General features: G+C 41.4%; 1 protein-coding gene across 1 annotated transcript; it reads right to left on the bottom strand.

The window, feature by feature from the left end:
- Positions 1-11,016: 11,016 nt before the first annotated feature.
- Positions 11,017-22,671, bottom strand: OSTC (oligosaccharyltransferase complex non-catalytic subunit). The gene is made up of 4 exons (XM_045537457.1): positions 22,464-22,671; positions 18,631-18,724; positions 16,737-16,934; positions 11,017-11,585 (listed from the first exon to the last, which is right to left on the bottom strand). Exons 1-4 carry the CDS (start codon positions 22,600-22,602, stop codon positions 11,567-11,569), a joined length of 450 nt encoding a protein of 149 aa, XP_045393413.1. The 5' UTR covers positions 22,603-22,671; the 3' UTR covers positions 11,017-11,566.
- Positions 22,672-26,308: the final 3,637 nt, after the last annotated feature.

The following is a 26,308-nucleotide window of genomic DNA, read 5'->3' as shown; positions in this document are numbered from 1 at the left end:
CTTCATAGACAGCCAATGCAAACACGGTTTTCATTTCTCATCTTTACTTTCCATTCACTGGTGCAAGACACCTGGATTTCTCTTTTGGAAAATGGTCCGGAGTGGAGTTAAACGTGGGAGTTCAGGAACCACAATTACTTAGCAAGTTACCTAATCACTATGTCTGTTTCCATCTCTGTAAAACTGGGATATTAATAGTACCTGATTCATAAGGTTGTAGTAAGGATCAAATTAGATAAATCTCGTGAAACACATAGAAAGTAATTAAAAGCAGCATCTTTTTTATAGACCATTTTGGGGGTTTAATTTGAACAAATCAATGGCATTACATATTTTTGAGAAAATGTAGAAATTTGAACATCAGCTAGGTATTAGAAGACATTAAGAAATTGTGGTTAATTTTGTTAGATATGTTAAAGGTATTATAGTTTAAACATTTATTATCTCTTAGAGATGCATGTTGAAGGGTTTTAAGGGAAAATGATATGATTTCTAAAATAAAAAAAACACTTCAGAAAAAAGTAAATAAAAAGTAGGCGTGGGAGTAGATAAACCAAAATTAGCAAACTCTTGTTGAAACTAGATATTGTGTGATGTATAGGTTCATTATACTATCCTTTTTTAATTTTTGTGTAGGTTAAAAATGTCATAAAAAGAGTTAAACAATTTTTTGAAAAGAATGAAAAGGGATTGCTACCTTACAGACATACGGTTTTTGGAAAGCAAGGTCTTGAAAAGAGATTTGTACACCCATGAACATTATTCAGCTGCATTATTCACAATGGAGGAAGGAGGAAACAACCCAATGTCTACCAGCAGGTGAATGGATACACAGAGTGTGGTATACACATACCATGGAGTATTAGTCAGTCTTAAAAAGGAAGAAAATTCTGACACCTACTACAACATGGATCAACCTGAAGGACATTCTGCTAAGTAAAATAAGCCAATCACAAAAAGACAAATACTTCATGATTTCACTTATAGTGAGAAGGTATCTATTAATAGGATAGTCAAACTCATACACAGAAAATAGATTGGTGGTTGCCAAGGGACGGGGACTGAGAAGTTATTGTTTAATAGGTACAGAGTTTCAGTTTTTCAGGATGAAAAAAATTCTGTAGATTTGGTTGCATAACAATGTGCAGATACTTAACACTAGTGAACTGTACACGTTAAAATGGTTAAGAAGGTCAGTTTTCTAGTTCCAGCACATATGGCGGTAAAACTCAGTGGAAACCAAGCAGGTGGGGGGGCGTGGAGGAGATGAGTAAATTCACCCCTAACAGGTCCAGTGCACGCCAGCCTGGTGATGGACACACTTGCAACTTTGACTCAAGTGACACAAAAGCAATTCATGTAACCAAAACATGTGTACCCCTATAATACTCTGAAACTTAAAAAATTAAATTAAAAATTTTATGTGTATTTATTTTACCACAATAAAAAAGAAAAAATATGGAAAGATATTTTAAAAAATAAAAGATTTTATTTTACCTTCAAAAAGAAAAAAAAAAAAACAACTATGGCATAGAGAGCTTCAGTAGGAAAGGGCTATTATTTTCCTCTTTCTTTCTGAAATTTTCTGATCCATGACCAGGCTCTTCATATATCCTGTGATATTATATAGATATTTAATTAATATGGGAGCAAGGCTCTGGGTTCAAATGGAAACAAGCGATTGACTTTTTCCTGGGGTCGTTCAGGGGGCCCTGGGTGGAGAGGAGCCCGTGAGGAAGGAAGTGCCTGGAATCAGGTGTCCAGGTTCTGGTTCTTGGTCCAGCAGTAGGTCATTGGAAACTCTCCACAGGCCATAAAAAAGAATAAGAGGTGGCCACATCTGAGCACAGGAAGAATAAATAATACCCAGCAGACCTCTGGCATTCAAAGCTCATTTCAACTGTTCTGACAGCAGGTACTGCCAAGAGCTATGGAGATACTGACTGATACAATAGGACACAAAGAACCCGATACAGTAACCTAACCATGGAGAAGGGCCTCTAAATTCCAAATACCTTGGAGTAAACTTGACAAGAAACATGCAGCGCTGACATCAGGAAAAATACAAAATTTCACTGAGTAATCTAGAAGAAGTCCTAAATAAATGGAATAAAATACCTTATTCTCAGATGAGAAGAATTAATATTATAAAATTTCAAATCTCCCAACTTTCATTTATAAATGTAATTTAATTCCATTCAAAATTATATAACAAAAGAATAAAGATTGGAATTAAGGCTATTAAGCAAAAATATCTAGACAATGTAATGCTGGCGGGATACTAGACAGAGACAAGGAAAAAGTCCCAACTCCAGTGACATATCTAAAATACAGATTTACAATCAGTGGAGATCTTTTTTAATCAATAGAGAAAGCTTAGATTTTTAGGATTAATAAATAGGTGCTTTAAAATCTAGTTAACTGTGGAAAAAATGCAATTAGATTGCTTATTTAACACCACATAGTATCATATATTTATGTATTTCTCTGTTTTCAATCACATATGATAAGAATGCAATCGATGTATTTCTTGTGTAAATATTTAAAAAAATAAAAAGAGAAATCAAATGGCCAGTATAACTTTGAAAAAATGTTCAAGCTCATGACAATTTAAAAGTGCAAGTTAAAATAATAAGATATGAGTTTAGCCCAATCAAACTGGCATTTTAAAAAAATAAGAGCACACATGCTGATGAGAGTTCAAGCAAAGGGGCATTTCCATTAACTGCAGGTGAGACTGCAAATTGGTATAATCTTTTAAGGAGCAATTGGGCAGCAGGCTTCCAAAATGTTAAAAAATGTTCAGAACTTTCTACCCCCGCTAGACCCCCAGAAATATGTTTAAGAAATAATGGGGACTACCTAGAAATATTATGAACTCTATAACCTAAAAATCTTCCTGCTGCAAAACACCCAGAAATGTCGGATTGAAAATAAACTTCTTTTTAAAATGCTGGGGTGGGGGGTGGGGGTTAAGAAGAAAAAGAAGGGGGAGGGGTATAGGGAGGGGAAAGAGGCGAGAAGAGAGGAGGAGGAAGAGGAGGAGGAGGAAGAGAGGAAGGGGAGGAAGAGGAAGGGGAGGAGGGGGGAGAGAAGGAGAGAGTTGTGACAGAGAACAAATAAGTCTGTGACTGAAACTTCAGCGGCCCCAGAGGAGTTCGTTGGCATCTGTAATCAAAAGACTTTTTAAAAATGTTGGCAATAGATTCAAACGATTCAAAATTCAGGTTTTCTAAAAGAGAGGAAAGGAAAAGACTTATTCCCAAAGCTTTCCTAGCATGGGGGGTCACATGGCCCAGATTTATGAAATCTGTCCATCTGTCTGCAAAGCCCTGGCAGCCTATTACTAGCAACACGTGGTTGAGTCTTCCAAGAAGGAGATCAGAGACATCCTCATCCGGCGTGACCAGCCCCTGCTGACCACTGACTGCCCTCGCTGCAAATCCAAGATGTTTGGAGGCACCAATGGCAGAAATCCTGTGACTAAGCCCCCCATGAGGAGCAGGGCCCACCTTTATATTAAAGGACGGTTGTGGGATTTTAGGGTTTTAAAAAGGGTGGGGGGCAGGTGCAGTGGCTCAGGCCTGTAATCCCAGCACTCTGGGAGGCCGAGGCGGGAGGATCGCTCGAGGTCAGGAGTCTGAGACCAGCCTGAGCAAGAGTGAGACCCCGTCTCTACTAAAAAATAAAAAGAAGTTATCTGGACAACTAAAAATATATATAGAAAAAATTAGCCGGGCATGGTGGCACATGCCTGTAGTCCCAGCTACTCGGGAGGCTGAGGCAGGAGGATCGCTTGAGCCCAGGAGTTGGAGGTTGCTGTGAGCGAGGCTGACACCTCGGCACTCTAGCCAGGGTGACAGAGCAGGACTCAGCCTCAAAAAACAAAACAAAACATAAATAAATAAAAAAGGGGGAAGGGGGGACTCTTCCAGGTTAAGAGGATGTGAACACACACACCTATTTTTCTCCACAGAAGTATAAGAAATGAGTTTTGTTTAATACCTAAAGCTCCAAGCGTGAGTAAAATAGTAGAGGCAACAACAGCAACAAAATTTTGGAAGTCGGAAAGCCAAGGCATGTGTGAGAACTGACGTAGCAGCCCCGAGAAACCCAGATCCTGCGCCGGCAGCAAGGAAAGTTCAAAAACAACACGCTTTGCACCACAGTCCTCGAAATGATCAGACATTGGCAATACTAGAACTATCTGGAACTGGGTGTGAAAGCAGCATTCCTAGACAAGGCGGTGTGGGTGTGAGCTGTTGGAGAAGCAGTTCAATTCCCAGATCCTTCACCCCAACCCAGACGAAACAGGAGGGTCACCATGAAACCTTATGTCCAGCAATCCCATGTCTAGCGCTGAATGCAGACACTCCTAGCCTTTCTCCCAAACCCAGCTCCCAGAATGCCGGCAGCCAGACATTTACCATCCAGAAGGGAAATTTAAGAACTCTTTTCTGCAGAATCTGACCTGCCCAAGAGCAAGACCTACGGGCTAAGCTCAGAGATTCCCCTACATACAGCTCACCCGGACTCAGCTTCAGTGAAGCTCCAAGCTAAGTCCTTCCCGCAGGGTCAGTGGGCCAACCAGCTTTTTGTTGGTTTTCTTTTCTAGAGATGGAGTCTTGCTCTGCTGCCCAGGCTGGAGTGCAGTGGTGTGATCACAGCTCACTGTCGCCTCCAACTCCTGGGCTCGAGTGATCCTCCAGCCTCAGCCTGCCCAGTGGTTGGGACTACAGCTGTGTCTCATCACAAGCAGCCCAATCAGTTTAGCATCACGCTTTCCTGATCATGAGCGGAGAGCAAAGTGATTTACAAGCCCAATGATGAAGGCCTCTTCAGAAGACGGAAGCCCAAAGAAGCAAACAAAATAAAGAAGGCAACTTTGGAGGAGAGAAAAACTTCCAACACGTATCGTTAAGTTATCAAAAAGAAAAAGAGAGAAGATATTGCATCAGTGAAACAAAAAGGAGATGCTAGAAAAAAAGAAACATTCGGAAACCATAAAAAAGAGCTCTGAGACATTAAAACTATAATAGCAGAAATGAACACTTTGATAGGTGCGTAGGAAGATGAAGTTGAGAAAAGTAGAACAAAAACATCAAAGCGTTGAAAAATAGCAAGGAAAGAAAGTTAGAGCACTATTTCTAGAGGTCCAACATGAGTAACGAGGCAAAGAAATCATTGAGGAAACAACTGAAGAACATTTCTTGGAACCAAAGAATAATGAGATTACAGATCACAGAAGAAAATGCCCCTCGGACACATCAGCAAATTTCAGAATTCTAGGAAGAAAAGTAATTTCCTGTCTCCACTCCCACTGCTTTCTTCCCTTGACCAGCCTTTAAAAAAATAAAAATTAAAAAAAAGGAAGAGAAAAATAATTCCCCAAAAACTTTCGGGGATACTAAAACAAATTACCTGCAAAGGATCAGGAAAATCCTTTATATCTTGAAGAGATAAATACTGAATACTTACAACGAAACAGTGTGATTCTGGATTTTGATTTAAAATAATTAAAAGCTGGGTAGGAAGTGGAGGGTGGGCTACAGGTGCAATGCTGTTGGCTGTGGCTTGTATAGACTTTTAAAGCACGTTTGTATAGACACTATTTATGCAAAAAAAATTCCTTGTGGTGTCTGCAGTCCAGTGGCAGAGGTAGATGCTGAAGAAATACAGGCACAATTAAATATATAAATGGCATTTGTACATGACACAAAGTCCCTGTCCTATGACACAATCAGAAGGTTCAAATATTTCAGTACCGTTAAGGTCAACTTCAGTCTTAAAAATACTTCCTCAGTACAATAGTAATTTTTAATGCATATTATAAACAAGGGCCAGGAAAAAAAAACCCTATTTTGGTCTTTATGTTTGTTCATTTTTAATGAAAACACTAATCACTATTCCCATTTCTGTGAAACTCTAAAATTTTTATTTGCAAAGGCCTGTTGGCTAGGCTTTCAGCCTCAGTGAAATGACAGAACATATTGCAAGGAAAGTATAAGAACACACAGATTCATTTTCTTTTAAGTCGGGAAAAAAAGGAGTCTTTGATTCAAATGGAGCTTCTGTTTGGTGGATTAATGGGGTCATCATAACCAGACGATTGTAAGTCACAATTTAACTGAAAACCAGAAGGGTAAAAATAGCAAAGACTAAACATATAATATCCTTCTTTCTTCATCCCTGCTTCTGAAAGGTGTGTCTTTCCTGAACCATGAATCACTGCCACAGCCCTTGCGAATTTGTTCCATAAGAGGGAAGGCCCAGGGCAGACGCCGGCTCTCACCGCAGCCCCCCTGCTTGGGAGGGGAGTGTGGATGACTCTTGTTCCTCCAGATGGCACAAAACGGAAACTAACGTTAAAAGAAAAATATTAATATTCCACCTTATTTCACTTCATATGCCAACTGTAATGATAGTACTCATAGCGGGCTGGTCTTCCTGCCTCCTAGCCTTCTTGAACTTGAGTCGCACGTATTGTCACAATCAACAACGTCATAGAACTTCCAACACCTCAGTCCTACACGGTAAAGAAAGCGTGGTTTGTAAAATTGACAGTTTATGCTTGATTGTTTTGGGCAACTATTGCTATTCTATAGGCCTGGAAATAAAAGAAATAGAGCTTGGCTTTTGAGCCAGAATCAAAACTAAGGTTTTCTCTTTCCTGCAAGAGTTTACTACGGAATTTGACCAAATTCACAGATTAGTAATTGTTACATTAACCGACAGTTTTCAACATTGTTAAAACATAGCATTGTCTAAAGTCTCTCTCTCTCTCTCTCTCTCTCTCTCTATATATATATATATATATACACTTTATTTTTAATTGTTTTGCATGCCTTAAAATTTCTATTTTTATATATTCCTTTCTTTTTCTAAAAAATAAACATCAGCATTGACCTATTAGCTTCTCTTCTAACATAACTTTCTTTCCATATAAGAAACAAAAGTTGCAAATGATAGCTTCTTCAAAATTATATAGAAATAAATTATGTATCATTTATTTTCTTGCTTGTCTTCCCCAAATAATTGCTCAAACAATCATGATAATGAATTTGTGGGTGGAATTATATATTTATTACTTTACCTATTGTATTACTTTGCCTTCTTGTAGCTAATTCAGGGTACAGCAGCAACACCTAGTGGATGTTTGGGTACTTCTCAGTCAAGAGTTATTTTAACCTTCAAAACGTGAAACTAATTTGTTTTAAGGCATGCCATTTGTATGGCAAATAATTGCTGATAATTATACTTCTTAACATTGCTCTCATGAGCAAATGTGTGAATTCATAGAGTTCACCTAATATAAACAATGATACAAAAAAGAGATAAAAAATTTTTAGTGCAGTTGCAGGTGTATGGAAGTTAAAGAAGGAAAAAAAAATGAAGAATGATAATCAGACTTACAGTTATTGTGTAAAGATAAGAGAGAAGTGGAGAAAGTCAAATATTCTAATTTATCAAAATTATAGTGCGCGTAGAGTAAATCCGAGAAATATTGACCGTGATACAGACAATGAGTATGAAATTTTAAAAGATGAAATTAATTTACATATTAAAGATGCTTTCTGGTTTAAAATTGCTGCCCGTTTTTCTCAGGGGAAAAGGTGATACGAGATTTGGACTTGCAGCCAAACTAAGATTTGAATGGAGTTTTGACCACCACTAGCAGTTTCTTGGTTGAGATATTTACCTCTCTGGCTTAATAAACCTCAACCTTAAAGTACGAGTTGTAATACGCCACCACGAGAATGCAAGATCACCTATTTAAAATACAATGGCAAGCACACAATAGGAACCCCAAAACTGGAGAAGGAAGAGGGGTGTTGTTATTGTTAATATTGTGGACTAACAATAGCTTTCCTATGTGTCTACTTCCAGGATTGCCAGGAGGATTGAGGCCATGTAAAAGTAAAAAGCTTGCACTTTGAAAAAAAAAAACTGGCTTTAAAAAAACTTCTTACTGAACTATATAATTCAGAAAGTGCACTAAGCCTAAGTATACAACTCAATACATTTTCCCAAAGTGTACACACTCATCTAAGTCGTACCCAAATGAAGAAACATGACCAGCGACCCCCAAACCTCCCCTCATATCCCTTCCTGGTCACCACCCCCACCTCTCAAAGTAACCACTGTCCACAGGAAAGACAGACTTTTAACAATGAATTGGAATAGAGGACAAGAAGTATATGATGACCCTGTACAAAGGACAAGGGATTTAGAGCTTCGCACGCTTCCGATCAATCCCAGCCGATCCCTGTAAAATGGAGACAATAGTATCTACCAGAATGAATTATTGTAAGGGCTGGAAATAATATGTATAAAGCACCCAGCATGGTACCTTCCCTTGTTGACTTGGCCAGCCATTGCTTTTCATGGACACTAAGGGATCCAGAAGGTGATTGGGGTCCTTGTTAGAATTAAATGATCGATATGAGGTCACTTTTGGAAGGTGAAATATGGTATTCTACAATTGTAAAATGTACGTGAAAAGATACAGTATAGCAATTTCCACAGGGTGGGGGTTAAAATTGCGAGTTGTTTTCTTATCATCTCGGTTAAAATAGTGCAGACAGTAGGGGGACTGATTTATGGCTGTTCCAACCTATTAATCTGGTCAGACCCTGAGTGCTCCGTGTTTAGACTGGTGCTCACACTCTGCTGTCAGGAGGAAACTCTCTAAGGTGGAACAACTGCCAACATAAGCACTTAATGGCATGTGCGAAGGTCCATCCTCGACGGGAGGCATTGGAAGAAATGGACTGTATGAAGAGGAGATGCCATCCATTAGCCCAAGGCAGCTCCTGGGCCTTCGGTCTGGCGGTGGCATCCTGCTGCCTGGAAACCATTTCCACCCTGCAGTGGAAGCAACATAAATGATAGAAACAGTTTTGTAAATGGGCATGCAAATCAAAGCAGACATTCCACGCCTCAACTCTATTTATCACACGTGCCACCGTGTGCACGTCCACCCCTCCCAGCCCCGGAGGAGAATGGATAATCGTGCCCTGAATAAAAGTGTGGGGTGTGAGGGAAAAAATAACCCCAGATAAGCTGAGAACTAATATTTGTTTAAAGAAAATATTGTAGGCCGGGCGCGGTGGCTCACGCCTGTAATCCTAGCACTCTGGGAGGCCAAGGCGGGCAGATTGTTTGAGCTCAGGAGTTCAAGACCAGCCTGAGCAAGAGCGAGACCCCGTCTCTACTAAAAATCGAAATTATAAGGACAGCTAAAATATACATAGAAAAAAATTAGCCGGGCATGGTGGCGCATGCCTGTAGTCCCAGCTACTGGGGAGGCTGAGGCAGGAGGATCGCTTGAGCCCAGGAGTCTGAGGTTGCTGTAAGCGAGGCTGATGCCATGGCACTCACTCTAGCCTGGGCAACAGAGCAAGACTCTGACTCAAAAAAAAAAAAAAAAATTTAAAAAAAAAAAAGAAAATATTGTAGAAGAAAGAGAACTAACATAGAGCACCTTGTATGGTGCTGAGGCAGCACATTATCTCTTTTAATTCTCAGAGCATCCCCATAGGATAGGTATTGTTATTCTCACTACCGAGAGGAAAAAGAGGCTCAGAGAATCAAAGTAACTTGCTGCAGGTGACATTGCTTGTAACTGGCAAAGCTGGCGTGTGAATCCCAATTTGATGGATCCCAAAGCCCGAGTGCCTAACGACACGGGACAGTGCCTGTCTGGATTCACGTAACTGTCGCCGGAACACCGACATTAACTTAAATTAGAAGTATTCAGCCACCAAAAAGGCTGTATTGCTCTAACCATAAGCACCCCAAAAGCAGGACATATTCTTTCAAGCACTTGATTTTCAAATGAATGTCAACAACCTAGAAGAGAAGAGTGATCATAAAAGAATCAGACCTCATGTTTCTGAGGCTGAAAAACTAGAAATGGTTAACCTGAAAAAATGGAGGCACGGGACAGGAGTTTAGTATTTCGAACGCTGGCTGTCACTGTGCCGTGCGGTTAGGTATGTTCTACATAGACACGGGTGGAACCGAAACCAACCAAAACAAACAAAAAAAAAGCTTTCTAACAGAGAGATCTGAAGATGCAGTGGGCTGCCCTGAGAGGCAAGGAGGTCCCATCACTAGTAGTATCAACAGCAGAGGACATCTCACTTTGGATAATGAAATTAGAAGTAGAATTTTCTTGCGTACTTTATAATGAGTTACATGAACTAAATTCCATAAACTTGGTAGCAACCGGACTTCAGGTAATCTCGGCAAGAGGTAGCCAGACCACTGGGTGCAGCAGGGCTGGGGGATGGCCAAAGAGGAGGGAAGAGGTAGGAGGTGACATTCAAGAGTGCAGTGGCATGATCATAGCTCACTGCAGCCTCAAAGTCCTGGGCTCAAGTGATCCTCCCTCCTCATTCTCCTGAGTAGCTGGGACTACCGGGGTGCACCACCACGCCCTGCTAATATTCTTCTGTTTTTTGTAGAGATGGGGTCTTGCTCTTACTCAGGCTGGTCTCGAACTCCTGACCTCGAGCGATCCTCCGGCCTCGGCCTCCCAGAGTGCTAGGATTACTGTCGTGTACCCCTGCGCCCAGCCTAAGATTGGCTTTTTAAAATAGTTTTATTGAGATATAACTGACATTTTTTAAAAAACCACACATATTTAAGACGTATAATTTGAAAAGTTTTAACCTAGGTATATGTTCCTGAAGCCATACCACAATCGAGATAATAAACATAAACCCAGTGTGGTGGCTCGTGCCTGTAATCCTAGCAACTCGGGAGGCCAAAGGCGGGAGAATCCCTTGATGCCAGGAGTTCCAGACCAGCCTGGGCAACATGGAGCCCTGTCTCCAACAAATAATTAATTATTATTATTTTTATTATAATACCCTACAAGGCATCCTGCCAAACATATTTCGAAACCTTAGGCTACCAAAAGCAGCTCAACACAGTCACAGGATAGGACTAAATGATTTGGAGACCAAAAAGTCAATAATACTATCAGTTAGAAAACAAATCTGAAAGGTGTTAATTATAAAAGTTATTTATTTCTGCTCCTCTCATACATCTTGTTGTTCAGGACGCAGTCTTACACACACCTCTGAGATAAGGTACAGTCACACACTCTGTTTAAAGGCAAAGCACCGTGGGTAAAGCTGAGCAGCTGTCCAGAGTTCTCAGCTTAGGGAATCTTGCTTCCCGATTTTACATCAATTTCTGAAAATCAGAAGTGTCATCTCCAAAAAATGTTAAGGGGGTTGTAGAAAAAAAAAATCATTTTATTTAATATTATAGTTGTAGATGGGGAGGGTATTTTAGGAAATGAAAAACTAAGAAAACGCCAGTTAACATCGTTGGTATGTCAGGGTAGGTCTGCAGGAAGAAAACGCCGTGATGAACTTGTCTGTGACACCAAGAAGGGATTCTGGTCCAAGCTTTCATACACTTCGCTAGATCCTTCCTTCCTTCGCTGCTCTTCCTTCTTTTCCACACTGCGTGTCAGAGGATTGGTACCGCCTTTAAAACCTCATTAACAGGAGCAAATCCAGTACCCATCGATTTCCTCTCCAAAGGCACGCTAACCCATGAGATAGCCCCTGCAGACACAAAATCACACGCACGAAAAGTGAAACGGCAGCCACATTCCACAGTGCCCAAGTTTTATGATGAATCACATCAAGATCCAAAAAATATCATTGTGTGATTTCCCATTATGTTTCTTATTTTATATCTTGCCCCCTTGCCCCAATACATAAATAAATCACTAGGCCTCAGTTCTATTACCCTTCCTCCTCAGAGTATAAAGTTACAAAGCAGTATGCTCAACGACACAGAATAAGAAGTAAAGAAAAAAAATGTTACGAGAAAGTTAAAGTTAAGAGTCAACCGATCTACTCTGGACTTGGAATTGCAACAAAAATCAAACCTTTTTATGGAAAGAAACTAGTCTCGATTTCTAAAAACCCTAACATCAGCAGAGGAGAAAGTGGGAGAGGCAGGAGCTATTCGTGCCTAGAAGGTGGGCCTTGGAGCCCTCAATAAACAGTGTCCGGAAAAACCTGCTCCTGCCCCTCTGTTCCTTTAAGAAGTATCTGGATAGCACTTAGGTGCTTTAGCTGTACCTGTCCATAAGGTCAAACTTCTGTGGCTCCAACAGGAGATCGTTTTATTAAATGTGCAAGTTAAACCCTGAAATCCCTTTTAAATTAAAGCGTGTTACAAAGTTCCACACCTTTCCTTGTACAATAAACCCCTGAAGATCTATTATTAATTAAGGATCTATAGAATCAGGAAAAAATAGAAAAATCACGTAAAAAGTATCAACATTAAGAAAGTGTTTAATACACTGTGTATTCGCCGATGCTTTCAGAATGTCTCTCCCTCTGACCCTGCGCCTACCGCCTACTGGGTTCGTCTCTGTACACGGGGTTACCTCATTTTAAGGATTATATGGGAATCTACTCATGCCCTACCTGCTACTCAGAATAGTAAGCACGTGACAAATGTTAGCTGCTATTATTAGAGTCTCAAGTGTCTTCACCAGTGAGGTAGGGTTTAAAAACTACTTTGTGTAGAAACACTGAGGTCTGCTTCAGGGCTTGGCACACATTAAGCACTAAAGAATGTGATCTTCCTCCCTTCCAGCTGCTGACCTGACTCCCTACATGACTTAGATCTGTGTGCCACCAATAACCTACCAGAATGTATACGCTCTTTTCCTGCTGCTGTCAGCCTGCCCGAGCCACGTGTTTAGTAAAGAGAACTTTCACCTAACCACAACCCCCTTTACAACTCTAGTATAACCTCACACTTCTCAACTCCCCCACTCCTAAAGTGAACAAAAATTAAAAAACCAAAAGGTTCTTTGAATATGTAAATTGACTTTGAGGACTTCACATAAATTTGCTACGATAATACCTGATGGTTCACAAAAAACATACTTTAAGACCTAAAGCTCCGGCTGGGCTTGGTGGCTCACACGTGTAATCCCAGGAGGCCGAAGTGGGAGGATCGCTTGAGGTCAGGAGTTCAAGACCAGCCTGAGCAAGAGCGAGACCCCGTCTCCACTAAAAATAGAAAGAAATTAGCTGGACATCTAAAAATAAATATAGAAAAAATTAGCCGGGCATGGTGGCACATGCCTGTAGTCCCAGCTACTGGGGAGGCTGAGGCAGGATTGCTTGAGCCCAGGAGTCTGAGGTTGCTGTGAGCTAGGCTGATGCCACGGCACTCTAGCCCGGGTGACAGAGAGAGACTCTGTCTCCAAAAAAAAAGGTAAATCAAGAATTCAAAAAGCAACTAGAGACAGGAAAAGCCACCATAACCGATCTTCTATTTAGCCTTTATTTTAAGGCAACCACTCTTTAAATAATCATTGAGTATCTTCTGCATATTAAGGCAGGCACCGTGCTAGGTCAACGCTAACACAGAAATTTCTCAAAATACTATGACATACATTATTGCATTTAATCCTTGCAACAATCCTAAAAAGGTATGTGAAACAAGTATGAATATTATCCTCATTTAAACCAGGTGGAGAGTATGAGACTGCAGGGGCAGTTAAGTGGTTTGCTCACAATCACGAGGCCGGAAAGGAACAGAAGCAGCGTTAAAACACAAGTTTCCTCACTCCTGGTTGGTCTGCTGTCTTCTCCAGTGGTCCTAGAAATGGAAATCTCACTGTCTTCTTTTAGAAAAAGTAATAGTTTATTTATTTATTTTTGAAACTGTGGCCAGAATCCAACTGGAAACATTTCAGGACTCTGTTTATCTTTGCAATGAAAACACTGATGCTGACATTACGCTCGAGGGCACATAAGACACCCTCTCATTTAACCTGGACAGGAACTAACTCTCTGAGCACCTTATTAGCTTCATTTCCCAGGTTTGGAATCTGAGGCCAGGAGAGTTCACAGAACTAATCCGAAGTCTCAGAGCCAGGAAGTGGCAAGCCCCAAACTGGACTCCAAACTGCTCACTCTCTCTACAACACGCTGTCCCCAGCAGCTGTGCAAATGTTTTGTTTCTGCAGAATCACTGCTATCATTTGCTCAAAATGAACCTTGGATATGAGATTTCACTCACTGACACAACGCAGCTGCCAGACCCTCTACAGCCTTAATTTTATGGACTACAGCTCCAGATCTGGAAGCAAATGGAAGAGACTCTTAGACATCTCTAAGCGTGGTTACAAAGCCAAGCCACTAAGCTCTCCTTCAGCCAGTACTGATTTAAAAGGCAATCAAATAGCGAGGTCATCTATTTCCTCAAATCATATAACCAGCAAACTGAAAAGAGGAGGAGGGAAAGGATGAAATTACAACAGGTGTACACTGACAATGATGGGGAGCGACAGGCTACACCAAGGAAATAAACTAAAAAAACTGAAAAGTAGTACTATGTATAACACAAATATAAAATGACCCTTAGTTAAAAAGGTAAAATCTTGCCTAATGCTCGTTGTCCAACCAATCACAGGTATCGAGGGAATACCTGCTGCATACAGCTGTGAGTGCTAAGGTGGCAACGCAACTTACACACTAGAAAAATGTCAAGAGTGAATAAAACAATGTTTTAGTATTTGCGGGGCTACATTTCAGTTACATGAAAGAATCACTTAGGTGAATCATGTCATTCCCTAAGTCATGTTAATTTGAGTATTTAAGTATTACTATCATCTTATTTTTTATTTTTCATTTCCCTTCTCCCTGTAAGAGAACTTTTCTGAACTGATCGCATTTACTCAGGAGCTCCCTGGCTTTTCTCACCAGGCTTAATAAATATGACTTCAAATTGTCAAAAGGTCATTCTCGCCAGTCTGGGCAAAGCAGGCCTTTTTTCCTCGATTACGCAGCAGCATGTACTTCAAACTGCCGATGCTACTAAGCCAAACTCTGTTGTGTGCAGCATGTAGGCCAACAGACTTTGTCCACCATCTCCTTTGGGGCCTGCCAGTATTCCAGGAAAGGCAACACTGTTGCCTCCTTCTCTTATCCAAAACTGTCCATCCTTTCTCCCCACTCCACACCCAAGGTGCCAGGCATTAGGAGCGGTAGATGAGAAATGATATCAAAGTGGGAACCATAAATTCATTCCTCTTAAAAATTCAGATCTAGCTTTAGCTGCATAACAAGTTACAGAAAGTAGCAACTTTTTGTTTAGACCACTGTTCTGCTCTGATTAGAGCTAAACATAATCTATACCTGAAACCCAGAGAGTATACCCAATTTCCCTACCCTCAAGCTTGAATTTAGTCAATAGTCTTGCATACTAGCCTATAAAATGGGGGTGGGAAGACAGATGTTTACATAAATAATTATAAAAGTAAGATGGAGGCAGTCCAGAGAATCAAACACTTGCCAAAGCTTTTTTGTAAGCATTAGATGGCTCTATTAGCTTAAAAGTCAAATGCAAGAGCGAAAAGACAAATACTTCTTTTCTTATTTAACATCCGTCCTAGGGAGAGGGCCTAACGCTATAAGGAAGAATGAGAACATTGGGTAGAATGAGGACAAATCTGGTTCTAGAAGCAAAAGCAGGTCACTTCCTCCGTTCTGCTACATGCCTCCAAAGGCTTATTCTGTCTTGGTTGTTAATTTCTAGAAGCCTCTTTATCTTCTCTGGGAGCCTCCTCTTTTCTTGCTCTGCTGTGAAAACCTCAGTCTCTTACATACCAGTATCCTTCACTAGGCTATGCTGACTTATTTCCAACAGGGGCAGAAAAACAAGGAACAAAAGGCAGAGGTTGGAGTCCCTAAGTCTTCATACAGTTTAGCCAGTGGCCAGAATTATTTTCCCCAGAGGAAAATAAGAGCCACTGGCAAAGGAGACTGAGGGGCTATTCGGCCACACAGAAATTCAGCTATAAAAGAACCCTCTGCACTTTTCCTATCCTGCCAGGGCTAAGAGGGGAACACGATGATCGCAGTGGGATAAGGACTTCTGGCTTTCTAGGGGAAGTCTGCAAACTGTACCCCGGAAGTCTTACAGACAAGGGACAGGTTAAGCCATAGAACCAGTGAACTGTGAAACTCAAACACACTAAGAAATCAGTATAGTTGATAACTCACGTTTAACACAGTTCCTAAAAAATAAAATTGCTAAGAGCCAATCTTTGTGCTGTGCTTGTCCAAGTTACTAATGCATTGGAATGAGAATATATGGAAATGTGATTAGAGTTCACATTTCAAATTAATGACTGTAAGTGGAATTGTAAAAGATGCCAAAAAACAGTTTATTTTTCTTCTAAAGACGTTGAAGGTTTTGAATCAAATCTTTAAATATCTATCTATTTCTCTATCTCCTTTTCCCATCTCTGTGAGGGGAACAAGTCTCCTTTCCCATTCAAGTCTTAATGGGTTTTCTTCATACCAACATTCAAACAGCAGCAACAATCAATGGCTTGAAAGTATTTCCTACTATTACCATTACTACTGGAATCCTATGTTACAGATTAACCAAAAGGCACTTTAGAAAACAATAAATAACTATCTTCAGTCCGTGATGCTGAGACAAAATAAATTTTCTCATGGACATGAATGGGGATAACAGCCAAGAAGGCTTGTTAGTTTCAATTTTGCTATTAACTGCAGCTATAACCTTGAGCAAGTCACAAATTTCTTTGGTTCTTGGACTTTTCACCTGTCTAAATGAAAGTTAAATCAAATTTCCTATGATTTTATGATGTCTAGGTAATCATTCACCAATTTGTAACATAAATTAAACTGCTGACTACACAAATAACTTACGGCAGTTTCATTCTCATGAATACTCTAGCCATGAAAAAACTCAATAGAACACAGACGAATCCAATGAATAGAAGAAGAAATCTATTGAGTTTTGGAATATTTGGTGCATTGGATCGGTCCAGGATTATGAAACCTAAACCTCCCATTGTAAACAGGAAGCTGGATGCAAGTCCTTCCATGATATATTGTCCATTTACTCTGAAAAAGAAAAGGATGACCACAGTAAAATATAAGAATAATAAAATAATAGTAAATAAATAAAATATCTGGATATTCATCTGTTCATTCATTGAACAAATATTTATTGAGAGTCTATTAGGTATCAAGCATTGTTTTAGATTCCGGGGATACAACAATGAATAAAACGGACAAAAATCTTTCTGTCTTCATGGAGTTTACATTCAAAAAGTGTTTTAAAACCTCAACGAACACAACTGTCTGTATAAAATAAGTACTCATATTTTAATTATTAGCTAAGAAAGGCCAGTTATTTTATGTATACGACCGCTTTACCCAGAACTTCAGCTTAGCTTTTAAAAGTTATGCTATTTAAATTTCTACTAGCAATTTCAAACGAATTTCGTATTGGTTAGAAGGAGTTTCTTGATGTTTTATGGTAACAATTAATAAACTTCTTGTTTCAAGGGGAAATATTTTAAAAGCAAGTGTTCTTAAATAAGGTTCCATGGACCCCACAAGGACTTCAGTGAGCTGTAAACCCTTATTATTACCTGCAAATTTGTGTGTATATACATAAGTCCCGTCTGGAAAGTAACCAGCCTGTAACCGTTCTCATTCGATTAACAACGGCTGGATACTTCCTGGACAGCCTTTGTATATGCATCTGATTTTTCTAGAAATACAGAGCTTTCGGCAAACTCTTAGAGTTCAGGGACCTCAAAAAGCCAATTTCTCTGTTAAAGGGATGATTACGCATAGGCATATGTAGAGAAGATATGTATTTTTTGCTAACTAATTGTTTTCATTGAAAACACAACATATGCACCAGGTTCAAAATTCAAACAGTACAAAAGAGGACCCTGTGAAAGGTCTCCCCACCCTCGAGGTCTCCTGTCATTGAGGTCCCCTCCCCAGAGAATCAAAATCATTACTTCCAGGAATACCCCATGCTTAAATATAAATATTTAATATATTTAAATATAAGCATATAGCTCCATTTAGGTAGATATTTATCAAGTGGATTTTCTTTTGTTTTTTTGCAAGCAGGAAACAATGTTTATTGAGGAAGGACAGAGCAAGAGCAAGATACATTCGCCATAGATGACGAACAGATTTTAGGAAGTAATATAAGCATTGTTCAGCTGAACCAAACCATGCCGGAATGGTGTTTCATTGCTGAAATGAAACCCCCAAGCCTCAAAAATTCATTTTGTTATTTAATGGTATAGCCCAGGGTCCACAAATACTTTCTTAAATGCCCATATAGTAAAAATCTTAGGCTTGCAGGCCACATGGCGTGTGTCACACTTACTCAGCTCGGCTACTGTACCTTGAAAGTAGCCACAGACTATAGACACACAGATGGGCATGTCTGATTTCAATAAAACTTTATTTACAAAAAAAAAAAAAAAAAAACTGGCTGTAGTCCGCTGACCCCGAGAATAGTTTATAAATGTATTTTAAATTGACACCCTCCTTTAAATTGGTGATACACCAATCACTGTGAAATACTTTATTTTCTAATAAATGAATAAATAATATACTTCTACTCTTGCTCTTGCCCCCCTTCCTGGCATTTCAGAACTCTGCATTTTAAAACAGCTGTTGTCTAAATACAGATGGATCTCACAGGTTTTACTGTGTTCTTGAATAAGCAGGCATACCCCAGCAACCTTCCTTCCTGCTACCAAATCACTCAAAAAGCTGTTTTTACCTGTAGGCCAAGAAGGCTACTGGCCTCTGATGTCCATGTTCATCAGTCATCGAGCCAACGCTTGGAGGTTCGACAATGACATCATAAATTATTCCTAAATGAAAGACAACAGAGAAAATTAGATTGGATTCCTACTTTTTAAAGATAGGATTATAACTTTTCATTGTCTCTAAAGGTTCATTTACTTTTAAACAGGACTGCTTTGAGTGTATTATTATAATCAAATGGGGCTCGGCTAATCTGCGCTTCCAATAAGCCACTCAGAGTAAACTTGATGTTTTAGAATTCCTTCTAAAACAATATTATCTCCAAAAGGAGTACAAATTTCATGAAGGAAATTCATTCAATAACAGTTGCTCATACTCAAGAATGACCCTACAATAAAGGAGATTTGGCATTAACGGCTGTATTTTAGTTCGAGAAAATGGTCCACATATGCTTGGATTTGTTTCTGTAAATGAAAAGGTTAACGAGAGAAATTTTGTTGCTTAAATGTGCAACAAGGACATTTTACAGTCACACCAACAGGCAGACTAGCAGTACAAGAGATTCATAAACACTAACGTTATTGTTCATCAGTATGTCATAATGTCATGATCATTAGCATTAATGTTCACCAATATAAACAGCTTTCGAAATCTTCACCATCAACATCTCTCCTACTCTTTCTTTACTTTCCCCACTATTTTCAAACATCCTCATCTCCAGCTTTTCTTAAGCAAAGCAAGCCTGTGTCTCCCTCACCCTAGCCAGACAAAGCATTCACATAGGAATACCCTTATCTTCTCCCCACCAAATCTACAAACTTCTGGCACAAGCATCCAACCTATCTCCTCTCCAGCTACACTTAAAGAAGAGTCCCTCCCCCATCAACATGGGATCCCTTCTGCAGTTGTCAGGACTCCACTCCCTCTTGCCTTCTCAGGGACTTTGTTTCTTTGCGTATCTGTTCTTTCCCCTATATTTTCAACTTCTCTTTCCCTACACTAACCCGCCCTGGACTACACACCCTCTTAGCTAATAATACTATTTCTATCCTTCCTTTTTGAGCGGGAGTCAGGCTTCCTTCTGGAAAAAATTAGGCAAACTTGCCATCTTCCCTTCCTTGCTTACCCATCCTTCAGTCTTCAACCCGCTCCAATCCGCCTGCTGCCACCCAGACTGCTCTAGCAGGTTGCCAACGACTTCCATGTTGTCGAATTCAACGGACTCTTCTCAGTTCTCATCTTAGGAGGCTTCTCAGAAGCACTCAATCCAGTTTACTAAACCCATTTTCTTGAAAAACACCCTCTTCTTATGACTTTTGTGACATTCCTCTCCAGGTTTTCTTGCAACCTCTCTACTGAGCCTCCTCTTCTATAAAACCACTGAATGTTGGAGTCCCTCAGGGCTTGGTCCATTGTCCTTTTCTCTCTACATTCTCTCCAAATTGAGTTCCCAGGGCTTTCAATTCTATGCACTGAAGTCTCTCAATGCCACAAGGGCTTTCAATTCTATGCACTGAAGTCTCTCAATGCCACAAGACCTCTCAAATATCATTAACACCATTGGAGGTAAACTGCTTCAGAACAGGGACTTTATCTTCTTTGATATCTCATGGGAGTTCAGTAAACATTTGCTAATTGACCAACTTCAACAGAGACCTCTTTTGACAGATCTAGAATCCTACCTGCAAATTTGGCATATCCAGCTGATTATATTCCAAAGTGACCTCTGGTTTACCATTTCCCACCAAAAACTTTATTTCTTCAATCTTAGAAAAATAACACTTCCATCTACTCAAAGGCTCAAATCAGAAATGGGTAAGATTCCCTCGCACCTCATTCTTCCCCTATATCCAGTGAATTCATCAAGATTTACTGAATCTACTTCCAACATGCTTTTCATTATATTATCCTCTATCTCCACTGCCATCAATATAGCATAGTCTAAGTCAACTACAAAAGCCACCTAATTGGTCTCTAGATCCCACATTTGTCCTGCTTTTCCTTCTGCCTAACATACCCTTTCCCCCAGCCTTTCAGGTTTTGACTTACACGTCATTCCCTCAGGAACCACATTCCAATCTAAATGATGCTCCCAACTCCCACTATTTTCTCATAACCTCTTGTTCTTTCCTTCATTGCATTTGTGACAATTGCTAATGGAAAGAAATTATGTGCTATTTAACATGTCTCAACCGTGACATTATAAGCTTCAAGAGAGCAGAGTCCTTATGTTTTGTTCAATTATCTCCAGTACCTAGTGCCTAGAACTTAATAGGAACTCAATACTATTTGCTATTTCTCAGCAATAAATATCGTTTGTTTATAAAAGCACACCCACAGTTTTTAGGAGACTCCTTTCCTCCCTGTAGCAAAACCAATTCATCATCCATGATTACTTCATGGATTTGGTCACTACAAGGTGTCCTTTCTACTTTGCCCCAGTGGTTGCAGCAGAAAAATCTCCCCAATACAATAATCAGCAGGGGAAAAGTGGCCAGAAGGAAAACTAAGGCTTCTCATGAAGGATCAGGCTCCACGGTTAGTAAGGGTTACACTAAAGCGACTAGCAGATAAAGACTCTATCACTCATTTAAAAAAAAAAAAAAAAAGCACATGCATTCTATGTTTATTCAGTAATACAGTAGCCATTAACTGTGCTGAGCAAATGTTAATGCTAATGCAATGCTAAATAGTACCCTGCCAACTAAAAAAATATTTAAAATGCGATTTATTTAAATGAACCTAAGATAACTGTCACTTAGACTGGGGCAAGCGGTAAGACCCCTCAGTTTTCTGTTGTTGTTTTTTAATTTTAAAAAGATTTATCCTGAGCCAAATTCGAGGACCATGAGCCGGAGCTGCGCCCAGGAAGCCTTGAGCAAGTGGACTCCAAGACCCCTCAGTTCTAGATCCTTCCCTCTTCGGTGCCAACTACTCTCACAAAACAGGTAATGAAAAATAATGATTATGTGGCTTTTCCCTTAAAAGCAGAACTACTTTTGCTGTCGCTAACCTGCAGAGCTTTACTTTTTATGATTTCCAAAGTAAGCACACAACGTCCCCAAATCTAAAAGCGCAGCAGCAGCACCGTCCTGGGTAAACCTCAGCACTGTGGCTTGCAAGGGTGGTGGCCGGGGAGAGCCTGCGGCCGGGCTGCCAGCTCACCAGCACGCAAGGAGACGCCCCTTCGCAATTTTCTATTTGAAAAGGGCAGGATAAGACGACAGATCATTCAGAAGCGCTTAACAGCAATGTCATTTTTATTTTTTAAATTCTCAGCTTCTGGCCCAGATTCTCCTGCAAACCTCCTAATCTCAAATACGGATCAAAACGGTGCTTTCGCAAAACGCCCTCCTTAGCTATTGCAGACGATGCAGAAAGCGACCCGGGACCCTGACTCCGCGCTAACAGACATCGAGACTGTCACGTCGCTTCCAAGGGTCCGGGGGCCGCGGACAAGGACGAAAGTCCACACGCACTTGACCGTGGAAGGACAGCGGCCCAGGCCGGACCGTCCCGGCACCGCGGTCGCGTGGCAAGCGATAAAAAGAGCAACAATTCTGGGCTTGAAAGATATATGTGACCCGGACCCCCGGGACCGGCGGCTGGCGGGGAGGGACGGCGGAGGGACCGAGGACGCGAGCCGTCGCGACACAGCGCGGGCAGCGAAGGCGACTGAGCCCGGACGTCGCCGCTCGGGGCCCCGGGGCCGCCCTCCGCCTCGCGGGACGCTCGGGAGCAGCGCGACGCCCGCCCGGGGCCGCGACAGCCGCGCGACAGAGTCGCCTCCCGGGCGCGTCACCTCTCCGCGCCGCAGCCCCGCGGGCCCCGGCCGGCGCGAGTTACCTCCGGTGATGAGGAAGTAGGACACCACCACCAGGGCGTACACCGTCATGGCCGACGGCATGTGCACCCAGGGCGGCTTCTTCAGCTTCAGGTTGGGACATTCGAGCACGAAGAACGGGACTCGGTACAGCGTCTCCATGTCGCTGGCGGCCGCGGCGGCTCCGGGCCTCGCGCCCCACGCGCCTCCCGGAAACAGGCCCGCCCTCCGCACCCGCCGCGCATGCGCGGGGAGGGGAGCCGCAGATCCGCGCAGCTCGGAGGTGGTTTCCAGACCCAGAGAAGACACTAAGACACTAAACCAAACGAATAAATAACAGGAAGAAAAAGAATTAATTACTTAATTTTCCTCATCTCAAATTGGAAGGGGAACGCAATTCTTCGCCAAAGGATTTAATGGCTATTTATGCACCTTCAAGGACCTGCGGGGCTTCAAACGTGGCCAAGCCTGAGCCGCGGACCCGGCGGAGCCCCGCCCACTCGTGACGCGGCGGGGGATCTGGAAGCTGATTGGATGCGAGACGCGCCGGGTTCCCAACGCTGGAGCATGAATGGGAGGCCCCGCCCCTCCCGCTGGCGGCGTTTTCAAGGGCGGGAGACGGCGCTGGGTTGCTGAGCCTGTTCTCCCCGATGGAGTAGTGGTGATGATGATAATGATGATTATTATTAATTGATAAAATAATATGTTATCAATTTTTTAAAAAAATCCAGCCCGAATCTGTCGCAGATACCCACGGGACATCACAGGGATGCCTTACTGCTGCTATCCTGGCAGAAGCAAAATACTCTTCTGAATAATCCTCGGTTTCCTCTCAACTTTGCTCCTGCCTCACTCATCCCTCTGTTGGCAAATGGTATAATAAAATCACCCAGGCCAAAAATGTTGAAGTCATCCTGATTTCTCTCCCTATTAACTCTTTGCATCCAAAATATCAGCATGTCATTTTGGCTGCACTATCAAAATATCTTTAATTCATTTACCTCTCTCGAGTCCACTGCTGGGACCCGGGTCTGAGCCACCATCATCTCTGGCCTGGGTTACATTTATTTACAATCCAAATAGATAAAAATATGTGACACAAAATTCATATGGAGATGGGCCAGATGATCTAAAAGGGTTTTTGTTTTCTGTTTTGCTTTTCTTTTATATATATATATATAATCTTTTAAGACTCTACAAATGTCAGTTTCCCTTTGGAGTAAGAGTTGAGTGGCTGATTATACAAATCCAGAACATACCGACACCTTACTGAGCCCATGTTTATATATTTTTTGTGTTCCTGTTACTAAGCCCATGGTTTTTTTACAGGATGCCATGAATTGGTTCTGCACTTTTAATTAGTTAGTGACTCAAATATTGAGAAATGGTTTGAAGACCATAATCATAAAAATATGTACAAACATTGTAGTATCTAAGTACAGGTGAAGTTTGCTGCTCTTACTGTGCATTTGTGAGAGTTTCCCCAGAGTCTTATCCATCTATGCATTGTGTTGGGTGGAAGCATGATGATGCTATTGTCCTCATTTGAAAAGTAAGTTAAATATGATTCTGAAAGGTACACATGGATGCCAAGTTGAGAAGGTATCAACTGTGGTGGATTTGTATCGTGTCAATTTAGCTAAGCTGGAACTACATTTCCGACAATCCCTTCACTGCATAGTTCTGAATTCGTGTAGACCGTAAGAGACATTATTATTTTTAAGAAACATTATTGTTTAAACTAGTGGAATAAATTTCCACTTGACCTTCAGTGATTTCTGAAAGATTAAAAATACCCCATTAAAAATAGTGGATTAATTAAATCGTAAAGCATCCATGTAGTGGATTATTACACAACCATTAAAAACGACACTTATTTTCTGGAATGGACAAATGTTCACAGCAGGCTTAAGATGGAAGAAATTGGCTCATTCGTTATTATGTGCATTGAAAAAAGTCCAAAGGGACATAAAGATGGCCGTTTTTATGTGATGAGATTACAGATTCTTTCCGCCTTCTTTGAAACTGCTGTATTTCCTAATTTTCTACAAAAAGTGCACATTACTTTCCTAATTTTTCTGTGATACAAAAGGATACATTACTTTCATAATTAAAATAAAATTTTTAAATAGTGCTTTGTTAGAACACAGCAGATGTGCCCCTTCTGGTATTATGTCAGCACATCTCTCTCTCCATCTGCTGTGTTCTGCAGGGACAGATAACAATGCTGCTCACATTTACTTGCATCCCAGCGGGAATGGCAGGGTGTTAATTGCTGTGCACGACCAGACAGCCAGTCGTAGTGTCAGAAACTCAGTGTCTCAAATTCAGGGACAAATACCTTTTTCACTGCTAAATTCCCAGCACCCCTCACAGTCCTGGCACATAGCAGGACTCATGAAATAAGTTGAACGAATCAATGAATGAACTCTTGACTCTTCCACCTCTTTTGATTCTTCAAAGTGTCATCTTAAAAACCGCGCTCCCTTAATATGTCTTCAGTCTGTTCCCTCCTCTCCATCTCTACCACCACTGATTGGTTCAGACACACGTAACGTCCTGCCTCGAGTTCTCGCCACATCGCAGCCAGGGTGCTCTTCCCAAGAAACTGAACAGCCAGGTGAGGTTGTGCACACCTGTGATCCCAGCTATTCAGGAGGCTGAGATGGGAGGATCCCTTGAACCCAGGAGTTCGAGGCCGGCCCAAGAAACAAAAACAAACAGAACAAAACCAAAAAAGGACCTGAACAAATCTTACTATGTCAATTGAGATGCTGTCTTTACTGCTAGCTAGAGAGAAGTAAGTAGCTGGATAAGAAGTAATATTTGGCTTCTTTGTATTCATTCTTTCCTTGCCACGTCATAGCTCCTTTCCGTATGTCAATGCCTGTTTTGCGGAAATTGTGGGTGTGCTCTGAAGCCATCTACCTGATCTCACACAACTGCCTCCCTTCCTGTAGATGAGGGGATCGATGAGGGTAGGGAGTACTGCTGGTGACGAGGGTGGTCACCATTCATTCCTTCATTCACTCACCAAGCATTCATGCAACATGCGTCAAAGACAAGCTCTAATTGCTGGGGAGCAAAGATAACCAGTGAGTGACACCTGCCCTCCCCTAGTGAGGAGAGACACACCTGCAACCAATGGCGGAGCTGTCTGAGAAGTGCATGCTTGTTGGGGGCTTGGGCCAACTGCTTTGAGAGACCGGAGGAAGGGGTGATTCATTCCCAGAAGTAGGAAGAGACAGGCCTATAGGAGCACTCACATTTGAGCTGCGGCATGGATGGAGGATCTAGATCCTTTGACAGTTTGGAAAAGGCTTTTCAGGCCTGAGCAAAGGCAGGGAGGTGGGGAGACCTAAAGAAGGTGATGGCAAAGTGACTGGATGACAGAAGGGTAACGTGGGAACGAACAATCGCTGGAGATCTGACCTGAAAAGGGGCAATGAAGCCTGGTTGGGGAGGGGCTTTCCGTGTCATGATGTGTTTGGGTTTCGTTATGTAGGCCATCAAAAAGCATGGAAGGATTTTTTTCTTAATTGAAATGATTGGCCATGTGTTTGGAAGATAGAGGGAACGACAGAGGCAGAGAGACCTTTTAGGACCTTTCACAGGGGGAAGGGGGAAAACGATAAAAGATCCTTTTTTGCAGAGAGAGATAGTGGAATTTGATCAAAAATGGATATGGGCTTGGACTCTCTCTTGGACTCAATGAAAGCAAACCGTGTAATAATGTCTCCAGGCAGCTCTGCCGCTGTGTCGAGGGGCTGGACCAGAGAAGAAGTTTTCCTGGAACCACAGGGGGAGGATGGGAAGGTGCTGGATGTCACCATCTGAGGTCAGAGCGGAGCTGCTGCAGCCCGGGGAC

The sequence above is a fragment of the Lemur catta genome, chromosome 26 (genome assembly GCF_020740605.2).
Source record: "Lemur catta isolate mLemCat1 chromosome 26, mLemCat1.pri, whole genome shotgun sequence".
Classification (NCBI taxonomy): domain Eukaryota; kingdom Metazoa; phylum Chordata; class Mammalia; order Primates; family Lemuridae; genus Lemur; species Lemur catta.
Note: the sequence above shows the minus strand (reverse complement) of the source record. Positions and strands in the feature narration are given on the sequence as shown.